We start from the raw sequence: 17,939 nt of genomic DNA, 5'->3' as shown, positions 1-17,939 counted from the left end.
GCTTGTACAGGTGTTGCTAGGGAAAAATGCTCACATTTACTGGCTTTTACCATAATTTTAAGGGCGAGGAATAATCACATTTATAATCATAAGCTAATAGGAAGGACAAAATAGTAGGCATATGCCAATACTGAAGTAAAAAAAAAAAAACATTATTCACTCGCGAGCGGCAACACTTCCACACCCAGTCGGTGGCCTTGATCTCAGGGGTGATGTGGAAATGATGTCAGATTTACAATATATACAATATTATGTAAAAGAAAATATCCAAAATGTCTCTTGCAATAAAAGAGAGAGAGAGAGAGAGAGAGAGAGGCAGACAGGAGAGGGGCAAGGTTGAATGCATTGTCGGCATGACGGGGGGTGGTGGTGAAGGAGGCTGTCAGGCTGAGAGAGAGATGGAGGAAGGGGAAAGAGAATGAATGAATGAAAATCAATCATGGTACTGCAAAAACGGGTCACCTGTCGCCGTATACAAAAAATGATAAATATCACTAAATATAACAAAACCAAATTAACAAATGAAAGCACAATCATAAACAACTTATAAAAGAATCAAAAGTACTCAGGGTGGCTCACATCTCCCGCCAGGAGAGAAAGAGAGATAACGGTATAGAAAACGTGGCACCACTGTACACAGGTGCGGGCCACACCACAGCCGCAAACTTAGGCGAGTCCTACTATAGCAGGTGTGGGAGCCATTGCTACTTTGTTGTACTCACTTACTAATCCAAATATTAAGTGGAATTATTGGAAGAACATCAGACTGGGCACAGGTACAAACTAAAAATGGCTGTCCTCTCCGCCTGCTGCCACTCCCCACTGCTAGCAGGATTTCGACGCCCCCTTAAAACATTCGGAGTATCGGGATATTCGATTTATTGGTGGTCGGACTGAAGGACTTTTACTGTATATTGTTGCTGACTGTACTCTGTAGTGAGAGAGGTACACTAATCACTTTTAATAACCAAAAGCATGGCGCTGGAGTGGGATGACTTCAAATGGTAATACTGAGTTTCTACAAACATCCCTAAAGTCCCTCCTTATCCCCCACAGTAAGGATAGTGGACTGTATGAGAAGGACAACTTCATCCTGAAGTATACCTCACTAACATCCAGCAAAGCCTAGGACCACAACAACAACAACCATAGGTATTATGTAAGTGTTCATTAATAGTATGACACTTGCTTTCTCTCTTGCAATTTAAGTTTTAATACACAGTACAGGTATATGAAAACCTCCAGAACTGGAAATAAATTACCAAAAATAAAACCACATTTAATTATCGGTACACCAGAACTCCAATTCAAGCATAGAAAAGTAGGCATAAAATTAAGTATGCACCCAAATACAAAAGAACCTAACTATAAAATCCTTTGTGAAAACTTCTCGAGTGCTCTCAGTAACTAACCATAATATAGGTATGTATATATATAACAACTCTCAACAGTACAAAACACTAATTATACAACAGCTTGGGTTTTATGGAGCAGGGACAAACTTCCAAACTTGCAGTTACAAAATTTATAAGTTATCAAGCACCATCCCATTCATGATCATTAAGCTGTTACAGGTATAAAACTTTGAATCAAATACTATAATGTATGTACGATATAAAATTGAGCTACTCTTTGACTCGTTATGTGTACTAATAGCAACATAAAGTCTCAGGCCCCCCTATTTGGCAAATCTTTAACTTTATATATACGAACAATCCAGTGTTCCGTGGTGTAGGCTTCTTCAAGTACATCAAGTTCAAAGTCTTTATTGCCAATTTCAACATTCCGGACCCGATCATACCCCGGTGGCTTTCCTGAAAGCATGAGAAATAATTTCAACACTGATGAGGCAGATAAATACATCATTAAGTGTGATCAAGGAATCCATCCATCCATCCACCATCATTATCTAATCCTGTGTTGCCCCATGAGGAGCGTAGGAACCAGGGGCTTGGGATTGGTCCTAACATTTAAGTTCAGTGTGACCAGCCTCACTCTTCCCTGGGTGGAATTACATGAACAATAAACCCCAGCCACCCCTTAGATATAAACCTGCACTGGCTCAATTCAATTGGAATGCCTTAAGTACCCACTAAACCAACAGGCTCCATAATTTGGTTATATGGTAACCACCAAACGTAGTAAATGGTTTCCTTGTGTACAAGAAACCATTTGGCTTGTCACTCAGTGTAGAGTCACCCATAGACAGAAGGAAGAGGAAAGAATGAAGGAAAGAAAGACAGAAGAGGAAGGATGGAAGAGAGGAAAGGGCAATTACCCATGAGCAGCACTGCATTGAATGAGTGGATGGTTAGTGCCCCCACCTACCACACTTCCATCAGTTCATTCACTCTTCCACCCATCCATCCATCCTTCCATCAATTCATTCACTCTTCCAGCCATCCATCCATCCTTCCATCAATTCATTCATTCTTCCACCCATCCTTCCATCAATTCATTCACACTTCTGCCCATCCACCCATCCATCTATCCTTCCATTCATTCACCATACCATTCCTTGCTTCATTAGGAGTGCATAGGCCTGGGCGATTGAAAGTTAAGATGAGTGACCAGTTGCTTATCCCTAAGTGGTATATCAACAATAAACCCTAATCAACCCTTAGACTTAAAGATTTATGGTTCAGATTATGATACAGATAGTACCTAAGCAAACTTCTCTCTAATAAGAGGATCAATGATAACTGTACTATGCTGAATTATGAGACCACACAGCTGAAAGTATGGTACTGGATATGAGTCCATGCAAATGTATATCTACGAAAAATGAGGATTCTTTGTACAATAGCTAACAATACAAGCATGTTTACTGTATCAGTAATGTCATTTACAATGATAAGTACTGTAACTGCACTGGATTTGCAGTGCAGTGATCTGACATATTACCGGTATTCATTTATTTTATTTTCTATTTCTTTAAATGCTGTGTCCCCTTTTTTTGATCAGGGCTAAGGTGTTGTCCCTGGGTAGAGGACTTAAGTTTGAAGCATAGCCGCCATTAGGTGACCAAGGCCGACACATGCAAGCATGTTGGAGCCTTTAAAAACGAAAACGAAACGAAACGAAACGAAACAACGAAACGACCGGATGCCCTTCCTGATGTCTACCAATGACCCTTGAGTGGACTCAAACCTCCAACCCTTCAGCCAGAGCAGAGTGCTCTAACCCACTGAGTCACGGTTGCTTCTTGGATAATAACCAGTATTATTCTCGGATAATAACCAGTGTTTATCATAGGTGAGTTTTCAACATAAAATTTACAACATGTGTTCCTACAGAATACTGTAATCATCACTATCCCCTATTTCTCCCTAACCTATGGAATGAGTATCATTGAAAGTAACACTAATTCAAGAACAACATCTGAGAGCTTCCAAACTTACCTCCTTCAGTGTACACCTGGCCAAAGCGATAATAACACATCTTGTACATGAGGCAGTTAAGAAGAGTCGGGGATCCCTCTTTGTCCACCCTGAACTCCCCAGCTGGAGTGTAGTAGTCATGTTCCTTAATGTGTGTTCCCTTTTCTGTGCTGCCACCAATTCGCACCATCCACAAGAACTTATTGATATCTGTGGAGAAAACAATTAGATCCTATCACTGTACCTCAGGATCATCCAGAGGATCCAGAAAGCAAGAAAACACACAAGAGGAAAAACACATTAACAGCATACCCATTAAAACAGTCACACTCTTTCGTTCACCATTTAAGCCAACACCACCCAAGCATATATATATTTCGGGGAGCATTTTTCTTGTATATGTGCTTCAAATTACTTATTACGGTACAGTATATGTCTAGTTTAGTATTTCTTCAATTTATATCCCAAAATGTTAGTGAAAACCTTCCTACAATCAATAAATCCCTCTGATAAGAGTACTGACTTTTTTCACTTTCCCTAATGCTAAGTAAAGATCACCTACCATCAGAAGAGTAACCAGTGAGTCCACCAAATATGACAAGAACATAATCTACATCCAGCTCCCTCATGATCTCATAAGCCTTGTCCTCCGTACTGGCCATGGCTTGCCCCACTCTTGATATATGGGTGTTGTTCCACGTATTATTGTCCACCAGGATGGTACGATTCGCCATGGCAGTAATCTGATACCCGTAGTCCCACCAAGACATCACCTTTGCATCCTGTTAACCAAACAATTAACATTCCTGCATGAATACAGTCGCACAATGAACAGTTTTGATTCAAATATTAAACATTTTTCACCTAATTATTATGTAAGTTCTACTTACATGTATAAATCAAACTGCATCAATAGGAATTATAAACCAGTAAGCATCTTCCCAAGCATAATATATATTTAATAAAAGAACAGAGGAAGGAAAAACACACACATATGGTACCCTACAAATACTGCATATTCAAAACAAAATCACTGGTCGGCAAAAACAGGCTGGTGAAATATATGTATGAATGCTAAAGCTACATTTAAATTAATTAATAATGAGGATGAGCACAGTAGAAGACAGCTTAATATGGTGTGTGATGTAGGGCGAGGAAGGACACGAATTGGCAAACAAATGGTCTGGGCTTGCAGGAAGAAGTACATGACAAGACATAGGATATGTTAATAAGTCCCCTCCTTGTTCTTTTGCTAGAGCTGAAAGAAAGCGAAAGCCTTAATCTCTCAAGTGACTGGACATTACTTGAAGATGATATAGCTTATTTAAAGGTCCCACCCAACTCATTGTAATACTGGACATGCAGTGAATGATAATGACAATGATATTAATGAACAACTGAATTAGTATATAATATGCATGTACAGAATGGTACAAACTTCAGGAGTATTGTGTCGCAGCCAGTAGTATGCTTCCCGGAAGTCATCAAAAATAATCCTGGATCCATCATGTCCTCGCGCAGAAAGGACGATGGATGGGGAACTGTATGCCTCTGAGGTGACCCATGTGCAGTGTAGTGTATACATCACAAGGAACACAGACATAATGCAGACAAAGAAAGTTGCTATCTGAAACAAAACAGAATTCAGTGTTACATGACGTGCTATCTCTGCAGTGTGTACATCACCAGGAACATGGACATACAAGCATACAAAAAGTTACAAACTGAAACAAAACAGAATTTTGTGTTACAGTATTAGACATTATCTCTAACAAATCATATTGTTCATACCTATAATGGCTCCAACAAACTTGCATGTGTCGGCCTTGGTCACCTAATGATGGCTCTCCATGCTGCTTGATCTCTGGCACTTGAGGTTACACTCTATGACCTCCTCCCAGGTCTTCTGGGCCAGCCTCTCACAACCCTACCCTTGACATTCACACCTCACACCTTCCACACCCAGCTGTCATCCTTCAACCTCTCAATACGCCCAAACCATCTCATTTTACTCCTCATCTCAACACTGATACATTCAAGTCCCGTCCTTCTTCTCAACTCTTCAATCATACTCCTAACCACTCAGGTCTCTCATTCAAGAAAGCACTACACATTCATCTAATCTTTATCATTTCTAAACATCTGAACCTATGAACAGCCTCTTCCTTTACTGCCCAGGTCTCACTACCATACCGCATGACACTTCCAACATATGCTGCATACAGTGACTCCTTAGCAGTGCTTTAAAAAATGGCTGTAACCTTTGTTCACTGAATTAACTATTAAGATATGCCTTCAATGCTGAATACAGTTCCTTAATTCTTTAACAAAATGCCACAGTGAGCTGTCAGACTACAGTATAAACAAGTCAATGAATTTCCAAACCATCAGAAAGGCAGATGATACATGCAACATATTAAACACAACTTATTTCTAATTACAACTCACCTCACTTCTCATAAAGTAATTGCCTTCAAATTTGGCCTTCTTCTTTTCTGTCTTTACTTCATCTATCTGCTTCATGTAAGTGGTAAGCATGGAAGACACGGCAATTCCAGAGAGGATACACATCACTGGCGCCAATACCAGCATTAGACGCACCATCACACCCTTGGAAAAAGAACAAGAGGATGAAATTATCCATTATACATATATATATAAGAACACGAGGATGAAATTATCCAATATATATATATATATATATACAGTAATCACTCCAATATCCGGATCAATAGAGCCATCGGTAGGTTCGGATATTGGTTTTGTCCGGATATTGGGCCCCAGCTTATGGACTTGTACTTACGGACCCTAACACAGAGAAACACCTATACAACTCCCTCCGGACATGCATAGCACCTATTTAACACCCAAATCACACCAATAAGGCACATAAATGACTGAAATAAATGCAATAGACACATAAAATGTGGGTTTAGAAGTATGTTCATACATTAATAAACATTCTGGTACTTATGGACTCTAACCGAACCTAACCTAACCGAACCTAACCGAACTCTGAAAAACACATTCCTACTGCACATGCATGAGGTAAGTTTAGTATGGAAAGAAGTACAGTATGACACTTTCTGGTAAGTATAGTATGGGAAAAAATACAATATGAAACATTCTGGTAAATATAGTATGGAAAATAGTACAACATGAAACATTTTGGCTACTTACAGCAAGTCCCTGGCCACCTCGATGAATAACCGCCTCCTCTCGGACTCTGACAGTAAGAACGATTTCCTGAAGCACTTGCACTACACTCTTCCTGAAGTCTTGCACTGAACTTAGTCACTAACACACAGAAGTCCGTTCTTTTCACAGTGTTCACTTTAGTCCAAATAATGTTCCATTAAATTTAAGTGTTGCACATTAACTTTTCCCAAGTTTTTTTAAGTTTCCAAAGCCAAAACAAAGAAGGTTAGTTACGTTAAATTTCTTTTCTACTTAGTCTTTTCTCCCAACTTGAAAACCTTAACACAACACACCGTTTTTTTCACTGCACAACACTCAAAATTCCCGTGTGGTCTAGTGGAGAAGTTCTTGCTGTTTATTCACTGTCAGAGCCCGAGAGTATCACTGGCAGGCGTCCAAGGGGTGCATCGGTGGGTAGTGGTGATGGCGTACCGACTACAGAAGACTCTGAAGACAGCCGCAAACTCACGTCGAGCGGTGACTCCACTGTAGCTGTGCTGGGCTGTGGCTCGGAGCATGAGGGCCTGTCTTGGGGAGGCAACGGAGTGGAACCAGGGCTTGGCACAGCGGGGGTCACGGGCCTGAAAAAACTGTCAATCGTTGACTGACGCAAGGACCGACGATTCTGGCGATTGATGATGCGCTGCCGGAAAGCACGCACTTCCTCCACGAGTCCCAAGGGCCCCATCTCCCTGTCGCAGTCCGGGTGTTCCAGGTAGTCTTGGACGAACTCTAGATGTTCCCGGAGTGCGCTCAGCTTGGGGATGGCTGGAGTAGTGTCCTGCTGGGCGGAGTCTGCATCATCATCACCTTCGTCGTCGGAATCTTCAAGTTCGGGACTGACACCAGCAACCGAAGACGCGATCTCGATATCAGACAACGTCTGATACCCAGGATCGCCCTCGTCGTCGTCCAACCACTCACGAACATCGTCCACATCAACATCGTCGCCGTGCGTACGTAGCCGTGCATGGAAGTCATCCACGTCAAACCCTAGGAAATCGTACTCCACATCTGTTCCGAGAAGCAGACGAGACCAACCATTTTCAAGAGTTTTCACAGGGACTTCCTTCCATGCACTAGCCCAGTTGTACAGCGCAGACTTGATGTTGTAGCGGCGAAGGTTTTCCAAAGTCCGCTTGCCTCGAGTGTCACGTCCTTCCCTGCGCTCGTCCTCGTCCTCGAGAACCACCATCACCTCGTCCAGGAACTTCCGACGGTACAGGCGCTTTGTTGCCACGATCACTCCTTGGTCCATTGGTTGAATGAGAGCAGTCATATTAGGTGGCAGAAACATGCACCTAATACGGCCATTCTCAGCAACCAAGTCCTTGTCGCACGGGTGGGCAGGTGCATTGTCGAGGAGAAGGAGAGCCTTTACCTGGTCGCGAGGAATTCCCTGTGTCTTCGTCTGGTAATGTATGACCTCCTTGACGAAGTGATGGTGAAACCAGTCTTTGAAAATCACAGCTGTGAACCATGCTTTCAAAGAATGGTACCATACGACAGGAAGGACATCCATCACCCCACGAAGGCACCGAGGCTGCTTTGCACGGCCAACAATAACGGGCTTAAGCTGGTGCATGCCGTTAGCATTGGCACAACACAAAGCAGATATCCGTTCCTTAGAAAGCTTGCGGCCAGGTACACGCTTCTCCGTCTCATCGGCGAGAGTGTTCGTTGGCACCGAGCGATAGAATAGGCCAGTTTCGTCAGCGTTATAGACTTGACCGAGAGTGAGGCCCTCCCTGTCGATCAAGCCTTTCACCTTGTGCCGAAACTCGTCCACTCCATCCTCGTTAGCGTCCAATGCTTCGCCATGTGCTTTACGGTTAGTAAGGCCATGTCGCAACTTGAACGCGAAGAGCCAACCCTCGGATGCCTTGAAGTCTAGGGCGTCGTGAAGCCTTGCAAACTTCTCAGCAGCAGCCTTCAGCTCCGTTCCACGTACCATCACACCAGCTGCACGTTGCTGTCGATACCAAATCAACGTGGAGCGGTCGATCTCTGCATACTTGGGGGTAAACATAACCTTCCTCTCCACGTTGCGTTTGCTTCTCGACGAGAAGTCAGCCGTGTACTGCATGAGCTTGTCTCGGGAATGCTTGATATCAAACAAAGTCGACCGGGCCAGGTTGAACTCGCGGAGAATGCGAGAGGAAGACCAACCCGCATCAACCTTCTCCAATATCTCCCGTTTCTTCTCCAGAGTCAACACCACTCTCTTCCTTTTCTCAGGAGGCGGGGCCATCATCACACACACTAAGAGTAGGGCAGAGAGCAGCAGGAGGCCTTGCAGCAAGTACGGCACCACCACAAAAGCGAGCACGTGGGCAGCCATGGCGAAGAGCGTAGGTCTTGTCGCGGTGAGAGACAGGCAGGAAGTGGGGAGGATGCAGCGGCGCTCTATCGGACGTCGGAGGAATGACGAACCAAAACAATGCTCTCACGCGGCGCGCGCGGCAAGTTCAAATTACGGACGGCAAAAAATCGATTTTTTTTTTCCAATTTTTTTGGATTTTCGGACCATTTTGGGAATGTTTGATCCCAGGACGATAAGGTTCGGTTAGTGGGGATGTTCGGATATTGGGCGTCCGGATATTAGAGTGATTACTGTATACTGTATATATATACTGTATATATAATGTATATATATATATATCCTAGTTGTTTGTCCAAAAATTCAACTGGAAATGATGTTTACACAACAATACTTATAGTACAAACTGGTAAATGTAAAACCTGCTGAGAACTCACTGCAAAGTAGATGCTGAGGACACCATAGAGAATGATGAAAATGTTCTCATCTGTAAGGCTGGAGAAGCAGAAGTAGAGCCCAACTGGGAACATAAACGTCAACATCTGCAGATCAAAATAGAATGATGACCAGGCTGTGGGCTGATGCTCAGACACTGATGCAATGATTGGGATATTGTTCTTGGCATAGGATGGGTCCAGGAGGGAGTAGAATCTGCCAGTCCATGGTGCTATCTTACCTAGGGCTGTCAATACCACCAACACCAGCACCCCTGTTACTGCCACTGTTGAAATCACTGCACGGAACAGCACTTCAAACTGCACCTTGTTCAAACGGGAACGCACGTAGTCTACAAATGCATGAATCTGGCACAGCCCAAACACACCAAATGCCTGAAAAATAACAAGCTTAAATAAATTTTTTTTTGCTCTTAAAATAATACCAATATGACTAATATTCAAAAGCTTAATTTGCTACAAGCAAATTCAAAAGCAATATGTTTCTTCCTTACCAGATTTTTTTTTTTTTTTTCCCCCCAGAAATTATGGCTGTTCTACTAAAAAAATACATGGTGGTAGGTGGGGATGCTCACCATCCACTCACTCAATGTAGTGCTGCTCTTGGGCACCTGCCCTTTCCTCTCTTCCTTCATTCCTTCCTCATCTGCCTTTCTTTCCTTCATTCTTTCCTCTTCTTTCTGTCTATAGGTGACTCTACACTGAGAGACAAGCCAAATGGCTTTCTGTACACCTGGAAACCATTTGCCATGCTGGATGGTAACCATATACCCAAATATGGCACCTGGTGGTTTCATGGATAATTAAGGTGTTCCATTTGGATTGAGCAGGTGCAGGTTTATATCCAAGAGGTGGTTGGGGTCTGATGCTTACATAATGCCACTCACGGATGAGTGAGGCTGGTCACTCTCGTCGAAACTATCAGGACCAACTTGCCTAGTCCCAGGCTCTTAGGCTCCTCATGGGGCAACACTTGATTAGATGATGACGATGAACTAACATTTTCTCTTCATGGCACTGAAAACATCGTACCACTTATGTTAAACATCTCTAACAAAGCAACCTCATTATGACCATTATCACCATAATATTTTTCTTCAAACTACAACTGCATGCATCTTCAAGCTATTAAAAATATTATAATAATAATAATAAAGCAAAGTTGAGACAGCAAGTAAAAGCTATGAGACAAACCATGGTTTCGTTTACAGTATGGAAATGAAAATTTTGAATGTGAATGTAAGTGCAGCTCAAGTCAGTTGGCACTTAGCTAATCATTTCTCCTGATTTGTTTTCATTTTTCCTGTTTCTGGACCCTACCCACCCCAATGAAGTAATGGGAAATCACATGACAATGACAGTGAATGATGATGATGAAAAAAGGAACTATTATTCTTTCCTAATACCTCTCTTCAACAGTCCTTTCTCATATCCTTTGACTAATGCAAGAAAGCCTTGGTTTAATCACACTTGTTCTAATGCTGTCTGCAACAAGGAGAGGGCCTATAAAAGGTACCAGAGCCAACCCACCCCTGAATCACATCTTTTATACGTTTCTGCCCGGAATCGTGCTAAGTCTGTTCTTCGCTCTGCTAAAAATAATTTCATCCGTACTAAATGCTCTCAACTCTATAACACGAATTCTTCCCGCTCTTTCTGGCACCTTGCCAAAAACCTTTCTAACAACTTTACCTCATCATCCTTCCCTCCTCTTTTTCACTCTGATGGCTCTGTAGCTATTTCTTCAACAGATAAAGCAGATCTCTTCACTCAGACTTTCTCCTCCAATTCCACCTTAGACGGATCTGGTGCTGTTCCTCCATCACTTCCCCCCTCTGACTTCCTCATGGCTGACATTAAAATTTCTTCAGCTGATGCATTTTCTGCCATCACAGGCCTCAATACTAATAAGGCATATGGGCCTGATGGAGTCCCTCCTGTTGTTCTCAAGAACTGTGTTTCTGTGTTTACACCCTGCCTAGGCAAACTCTTTTGCCTTTGTCTATCAACTTGTACCTTTCCTCCTTGCTGGAAGTTTGCTCTCATTCAGCCAGTCCCAAAGAAGGGTGACCATTCCCAACCCTCTATCATCCAATAGCTTTAACATCCTGTATCTCAAAAGTTTTCGAGTCAATTCTTAATAGAAAAATTCTAAAGCATCTTTCCTATCATAACCTTCTTTCTGATCGTCAGTATGGGTTCTGTCACGGACACTCCACTGGCGATCTTCTCACCTACCGTTCAAACTCCTGGTCATCCTCCTTTCAGGACTTTGGCGAAAGCTTTGCCATTGCACTTGACATCTCAAAGGCTTTCAATTGAGTCTGGCATAAATCTTTAATATCCAAACTGCCCTCTTACGGTTTCTATCCTTCTATCTGTGCCTTCATTTCTAGCTTCCTTTCTGGTCGTTCTATAGCCGCTGTTGTAGACAGCCATTGTTCTTCTCCTAGATCTATTAACAGTGGTGTTCCTCAGGGCTCTGTTCTATCACCAACTCTCTTCCTTTTATTCATCAATGACCTTGTAAGCTGTACATCTAACCCTATCCACTCATACAATGATCGACTCCACCCTTCACCTTTCCATTCGGTTTCTGCAACGTCCATCCCAGCAGTTACTTCAAATAACGAGGGATGAGGCTATGGCACACCTAATGTCTGACTTGGCTCATATCTCTGACTGAAATAAAAGTAATCTTCTTGCTTTTAATGCAACAATGACTCAGTTTTTACACCTATCAACCCGACAAAATCTTCCACAGGTATATCAACTAAAATAATCTTGTTGTTTTTAATGCAACAATGAATCAGTTTTTACACCTATCAACCCGACAAAGTCTTCCACAGGTATACCAACTAATGTTTAATAATATTCAGCTTAATCATGTATCATCCTTGAACATGCTTGGGTTTCATTTACTCGTGACTTATCTTGGAAAGATCATATTACATCCCTTGTAAAATCTTCTTCCAAGAGATTAGGTGTGCTATGCTGACTCCGTTCCTTCTTAACCTTTGCACAATTGTTGACTCTATACAGGGGTTTTATCCGCCCGTGTGGAGTACAACTCTCATGTGTGGGGATGCTCCCCACATACAGCTCTTCTCAATAGGGTGGAGTCAAAGGCTTTTTGTCTCAGTAACTCTCCTCCTCTTACTGACTCCCTTCAACCTCTGTCTCTTCGCCACACTGTTGCATCTTTATCTCTTTTCTATCGCTACTTCAATGGTCACTGTTCCTCTGAACTGTCTGCATGCATTCCTCCACCTCTATGATGGGCGCATCACACCTGTCTAGCAGCAAGCTCTCATTCCTTTTCTGTCCAACTCTCTAATGCAAGAGTTAACCGTTACTCCCAGTCCTTCATTTATGCAACAGGTCAACTCTGGAACTGTCTCCCTCTGTCTGTATTTCCTGCATCCTATGAACTCCAGTCTTTCAAACGCAGTGTGTCCAGGCATCTCGAAATGATCGGATCTTGACTTTGGCTCTCTCGTGTATTTTGTTTTTCTCTTTGAAGAAGCAATTTTGTGGGCTCGTGGCCCTTGGTTCCTTCTTCCTCACATTTATAAAAAAAAAAAAAAAAAAAGCATTACATCAAATTAATGCCCTTACCCCCATATGTTCTGAAGTGGATACAGGCTGAAACCCAACAAATGAGATCTGCATGGAGAGGATGGTGCCAATAACATACAGGGTGGAGTAAGCCACATACACCCGATGGGAAAACCTGCCTGTCACCATCAGAGTCAGCACATGCAGAGGGATGATGTTGATCAGGAAAACATAACCACCCCACGATGACACCTGAAAGTAATTACAGTAATTCATTTTAAAGTAAACTCTCCTGATGTTCTAAAACTGTAGCAAAAAGGTAAAAACTGCCAGAAGTCTTCATCATTTAAGGTGTGTGGATTACATGGTTATTAAGTATAGAACAATCATAATTTCTGGCATCTAACCTACCATGTAAAAGTATGCAAGTGCTGCCATCGTGGACCAAAAGAGGGTACCAGTCTTGACCGCCTTGATCCACATGTAGTATGTCAACAACATGCAGAAAATGGCAATACCTGAAAAAAATTTCTACTGCTAGAAAATTACAATAATAGTTCAGTCATTCCTCACATAATACTCAGTTACATTCTGAAAACTGTCACCTCAAGCAAGTATCATTTTAAGTGTGACCTATTTCCTAACAAGTAATACTTTCTCATAAAAAAAAAAAAAAAAAATCTAACTAATTTAAAAATATGAAACTATGACTAGCTAAATTACATGAGGGCGGCCAATAACCACTCATTGTCGTGCTACCTTCATAAGGCTCTACACAGAGTGACATGCCAAATTATTTCCTGTAATCCAGAAAAAATCATTTAATATGATAGGTGGTAACTATACAGCCAATACAGATGCCTGGTGGTCTAGCGAATAAAGGCACTCCAACTGGATATGGTCCACACCAGCACATCCTTGAGACAAGGACGCAAATATGAAATAAATGAATCAAGATACAGTACTTGCCTTCATTATCATATGATCCAGCCACTGAGCGAGATATATAACCTGGCACAATAGCGATCATCACAGCTGCCACCAGACCAGCACCTGGGCCCTGAGATGGGAAGGGCGTTATAAAGCAATGAATGTTTCACGACACACAAAAAGCACAAACATCAACAGATGCCAACTATAAACCTTCCTCACTCTAAAGTTACCATTTTATCAAGAGAAGTGCATAGGATCCATAAGCATGAAAACAAGAAAGAAATTAACACTGTCAGTGGTGTGGCCTATGAAAACAACCATTAATTCATTTGATTCATCAATCAAGCATTCAATATTCTTGTGTCTCTTTCTGAGGCCATACCATGCTCACGTAGTTTCACTTCCTAATTTTCATGACTCCTGCTGAGTCAACAACTGTCAACTATGAAGAAAATGAAAATATACTTTAGTCAATTAACTTTTTAACACTGACATTCCCAGCATCTTCAGAACTCTGTACCAGTCTACAAAGTTTCATATAATTATCATCATGTGAATAATTCAGATTTTAAATAATCCACCTTTCATCAACCAACACCAGCTTCACTCACTGTTCCATCTCTCTTGTATCCCTATTCTTGTGTGTGTGTATAATAAATGCTGAAAGAAAAAAATTCACTTACTCAACCCTAATACAGAATGTCACAAACCTCCATTTATCATTACACATGCCTTATCACTATCTCAAAACAGAAATTTACAAACTCCTCTTGTGGATGTCAAAACTTACACTCACTCTCTGTACTTGTGACCAACTTCCCTGCCTAAAAATGATGACACATGGTTCATTACCAAGCTTGTGGCCACACTTTACTTCTGTGACAACAAAATACAGTATACACCTCTGAGGGTCGAACGCAACCAGCCAGACACTGGCATATAGAGCAAGCAGTTCAGCATTACAGTCTGAAATTCATACCTTCAGCTCCTTGGCCAGATGGTAGGTAACAAGAGTGGTGAGGGAGGAAAAGAGTGGAGCCAGGAAGACGCACACATTGCGGACATCTATGCTAACGTTTAGCCAGTTCAGTATGTGATATATGGAAGCTGAGGTCACCATCAACCCTGGATAGATGGTGCCTGAAAATACAATTAAAATAACAATGACACATGAACTTAAAAAAAAAAAAAAAAAAAAAAAAAAAAAAAAAACTGTAAAGTACATACAGTATACTAGCTGTTCTAAATATAAGTAAACTTTCTTTGCAAATGATATATTCTTGGCACACATGATATAGCAACTGAAGTCCAAAGGGTAGCTAAATACAAGGAACTCTGGCAAAATATGGGATGGATAAAGTTGTAGCTATAGATTAATGTGTGATAAATACAGTATTACCAATAGCTTCATCATCATCACTCTCCTAACCCAATTCCCAATGTCTGTATGGGCTAGAGTGTGCAGCCACCACACTGATTACAAATGGATCTCTTATAAACTGGAAAACTTAACGGGAATAAAATTATTGAAGTCCATACCTCCAATAATCCTGCCAAGAGGGTACCAAGCACGGTCATCAAACCAGTTGTGGAAGTTGTAAAATCCCTCCTCTGCCAGAAACTTGGTAGTGCGGTAGTTGAAATACGGATCAAATTCATGGATCACTGACTCAAACCGCAGCACTGAGAATAGCCGACAGGAGAATGCTGAGGAAAAATATCAGAAAAGTTAGTGGAAAACTGAAATCATGGGAAGACAGTACAAAAATGATATACAGTACTGGTATTTTCAAAATTCCTTTGAAAAATGTGTATGACCATTATATATAGTCAAAATAAACCTCATGAATGATGAAGTTATTTATTTGTAGCCACCCCAAACAAGATTAATTAGTCTATCAATAATTTAAATATATTTAAGCATTATTTATCAATAACTTACAAAGTACAGCAGCAAGAGACAAGACTGCCATTTTGAGAAGCGTATCTTGCTTCTCTACAGACATGCGCATCCATCCTCGCGTACGATAGTTCAGCACTGGAGCTGACATCATTAACTGAAAAGGAAATACCTGTACCATTAATTACAAACTTTTTTTTTCTTTTTTAATGCACTTCACAATACGGTGCCAATGCCTTTAATTACAGCTCATTTACCTTAACATGGCCTAGATTTTTGTCATTTTCCGGATTATTTCACATTGCTAAATGGCAGAAAAAGACAAAACTACATTCATTCCATAGCACTTCCTTGCAATTGGCACCATATTCTAGTATTAATCTATAATTACAACTCAGCATTCAAGATCAAAATGTGTCAATTTTAGGCCACATCAGAAGTTTGAAAAAATATATATAGTAGTTTTCATGAAAGTGGATGTGTTTCTGTAGTTCTCTATACAGCCCTACCTCTTAGCCCTTACTGAGGATGAAGGACTGGCTAGTACTGTTTACCCTTATAAAATCACCAGAAATTCAAGGCTTGATCAGGGCTTCTGGTGTTGTATAATATACAACTGTGGTTACACACTTGGCTGTTTACCCCTTAATGCAACAATCAGTCACAACAGCAAATGCAACATGATTGGGCAGCTCAAAATTGCTTTTATGCCAGGTTCCTCAAGAAACTAAGATTGGATGCATAAGGCTGAGTTGTGTGCTATTGAAGCATAGTAGAATTGCATGATGTATAGGAGAGTAGCAAGGGTCATATTTCATGTTTTCAACAGCCATGTCCATTCACATAAATCAATCAGTGTAACTGCATAAACATACCCGGGCAAAATATCTCCCAAGGTTAAGTGCAAAGCCTTTTTAAACGAGTTAGTACAAGGAATGCTAACAACATTACCAAGCAATGCATGTCACTGAACTAGTTGTCTGGACTAGTTTATATTAGGATAGTCTGACTATTTCCATGATCTGTCTTGCTGTCTAACCATATAACAGTGCTATGTCAAAATTTCAGACAAACTCAAAAAAGCACCTCTAATGTTAGCCAATACACCTGGAACCATTTTTTAAATTCACCCAACCTTATTCCTTCCCACTACTAAATACGATCCTTCTCACCTAGGTGGTCTCAGTGTCTTCATAAAGCATTTTATTAATCATAATTCGGCAAAGCGCTAGCATGAGATCCATGAGTGGGAATCGTGATTTCCGATCAAATTACTAGGACATATCACACGGTAACTGATGATAAGCGTTTACTATAATGCTAATATATCCTTCAAATGGACTACTTCCTAATAATTAACACGGTGTTTACATTATTAAGCACGGTTCTCACCCATACGATCACACATATACTTCAGCAGGTGTCGGCCTCTCATTGGTCAGTGGCCGGCGTCTCCCACCATCATGTAAACAAACCCTCAAAAACTCTGTATATACCAAGCCAGAAAGGTTTTAACTACTTGTCAGAAACAGAAAATCGCCAAAAATTATCAATAAACACGTACAATCCAGTTATTTCACTTAATTATTGCCTGCACCACTAACTTTGTTTAGTGTTTGTCAGCTGTTGGTTGACAGCTGAGATACAACCACCTCGTCGGTGCGTGGCTCCAAGAAACAACAGACGATATCGAAGCGCCGTAAGACTCTCACGTATATAAAATTAATACAATTATTTTTTTATACTCAGAGCACTGATACATGAACATTTTTCTTATTCCTTATCTTGCGGTTGTCCTAAATCCTTTCTGTTCAGAAATATGATTGCTTTACCCAGCTGAGAGTATGCCCTCCAAAGGTTTCAATAAACTTTCAAATTACCCAGTTATTTTGGGTTTATCCAAGCCTTTAAAAGTTTAAAATTAAAAATAAAGAGGGCTACACTGAAAACTCTAAATCAGAACGAAAATAAACATACCTATTCGAGAACATAACATCCAGGGGCCGGATTCACAGAAACTTATTGCTATGTAGGCTATATAAATTGTTAATGTGTGATGGCATCTGACATTCTGAACTAACTGCATTAGTTATGAATCATCAACAAACACCATAACAGGAAAACTAGCGATAAAGGGGAAAGTCTTCTACTCTAGCTTCTGCTGTAGACTGGTCATCGCAGAAATATACAGGAAA

The 17,939-nt window shown here is 41.1% G+C and overlaps 1 protein-coding gene across 1 annotated transcript; it reads right to left on the bottom strand.

Moving 5' to 3' along the window:
- Nucleotides 1–1,319: 1,319 nt before the first annotated feature.
- Stt3A (catalytic subunit 3A of the oligosaccharyltransferase complex) lies at nt 1,320–17,397 on the bottom strand. Its single transcript, XM_080274178.1, has 13 exons — nt 17,349–17,397; nt 15,787–15,901; nt 15,384–15,551; nt 14,824–14,984; nt 13,881–13,971; nt 13,323–13,429; nt 12,972–13,163; nt 9,336–9,728; nt 5,829–5,990; nt 4,819–5,007; nt 3,943–4,162; nt 3,402–3,590; nt 1,320–1,814 (listed from the first exon to the last, which is right to left on the bottom strand). Exons 2-13 carry the CDS (start codon nt 15,896–15,898, stop codon nt 1,669–1,671), a joined length of 2,130 nt encoding a protein of 709 aa, XP_080130304.1. The 5' UTR covers nt 15,899–15,901; nt 17,349–17,397; the 3' UTR covers nt 1,320–1,668.
- Nucleotides 17,398–17,939: the final 542 nt, after the last annotated feature.

Source organism: Coenobita brevimanus, chromosome 6 (genome assembly GCF_032717465.1).
Source record: "Coenobita brevimanus isolate Jiangsu-jjx chromosome 6, ASM3271746v2, whole genome shotgun sequence".
NCBI classification, from domain to species: Eukaryota; Metazoa; Arthropoda; class Malacostraca; order Decapoda; family Coenobitidae; genus Coenobita; species Coenobita brevimanus.
Note: the sequence above shows the minus strand (reverse complement) of the source record. Positions and strands in the feature narration are given on the sequence as shown.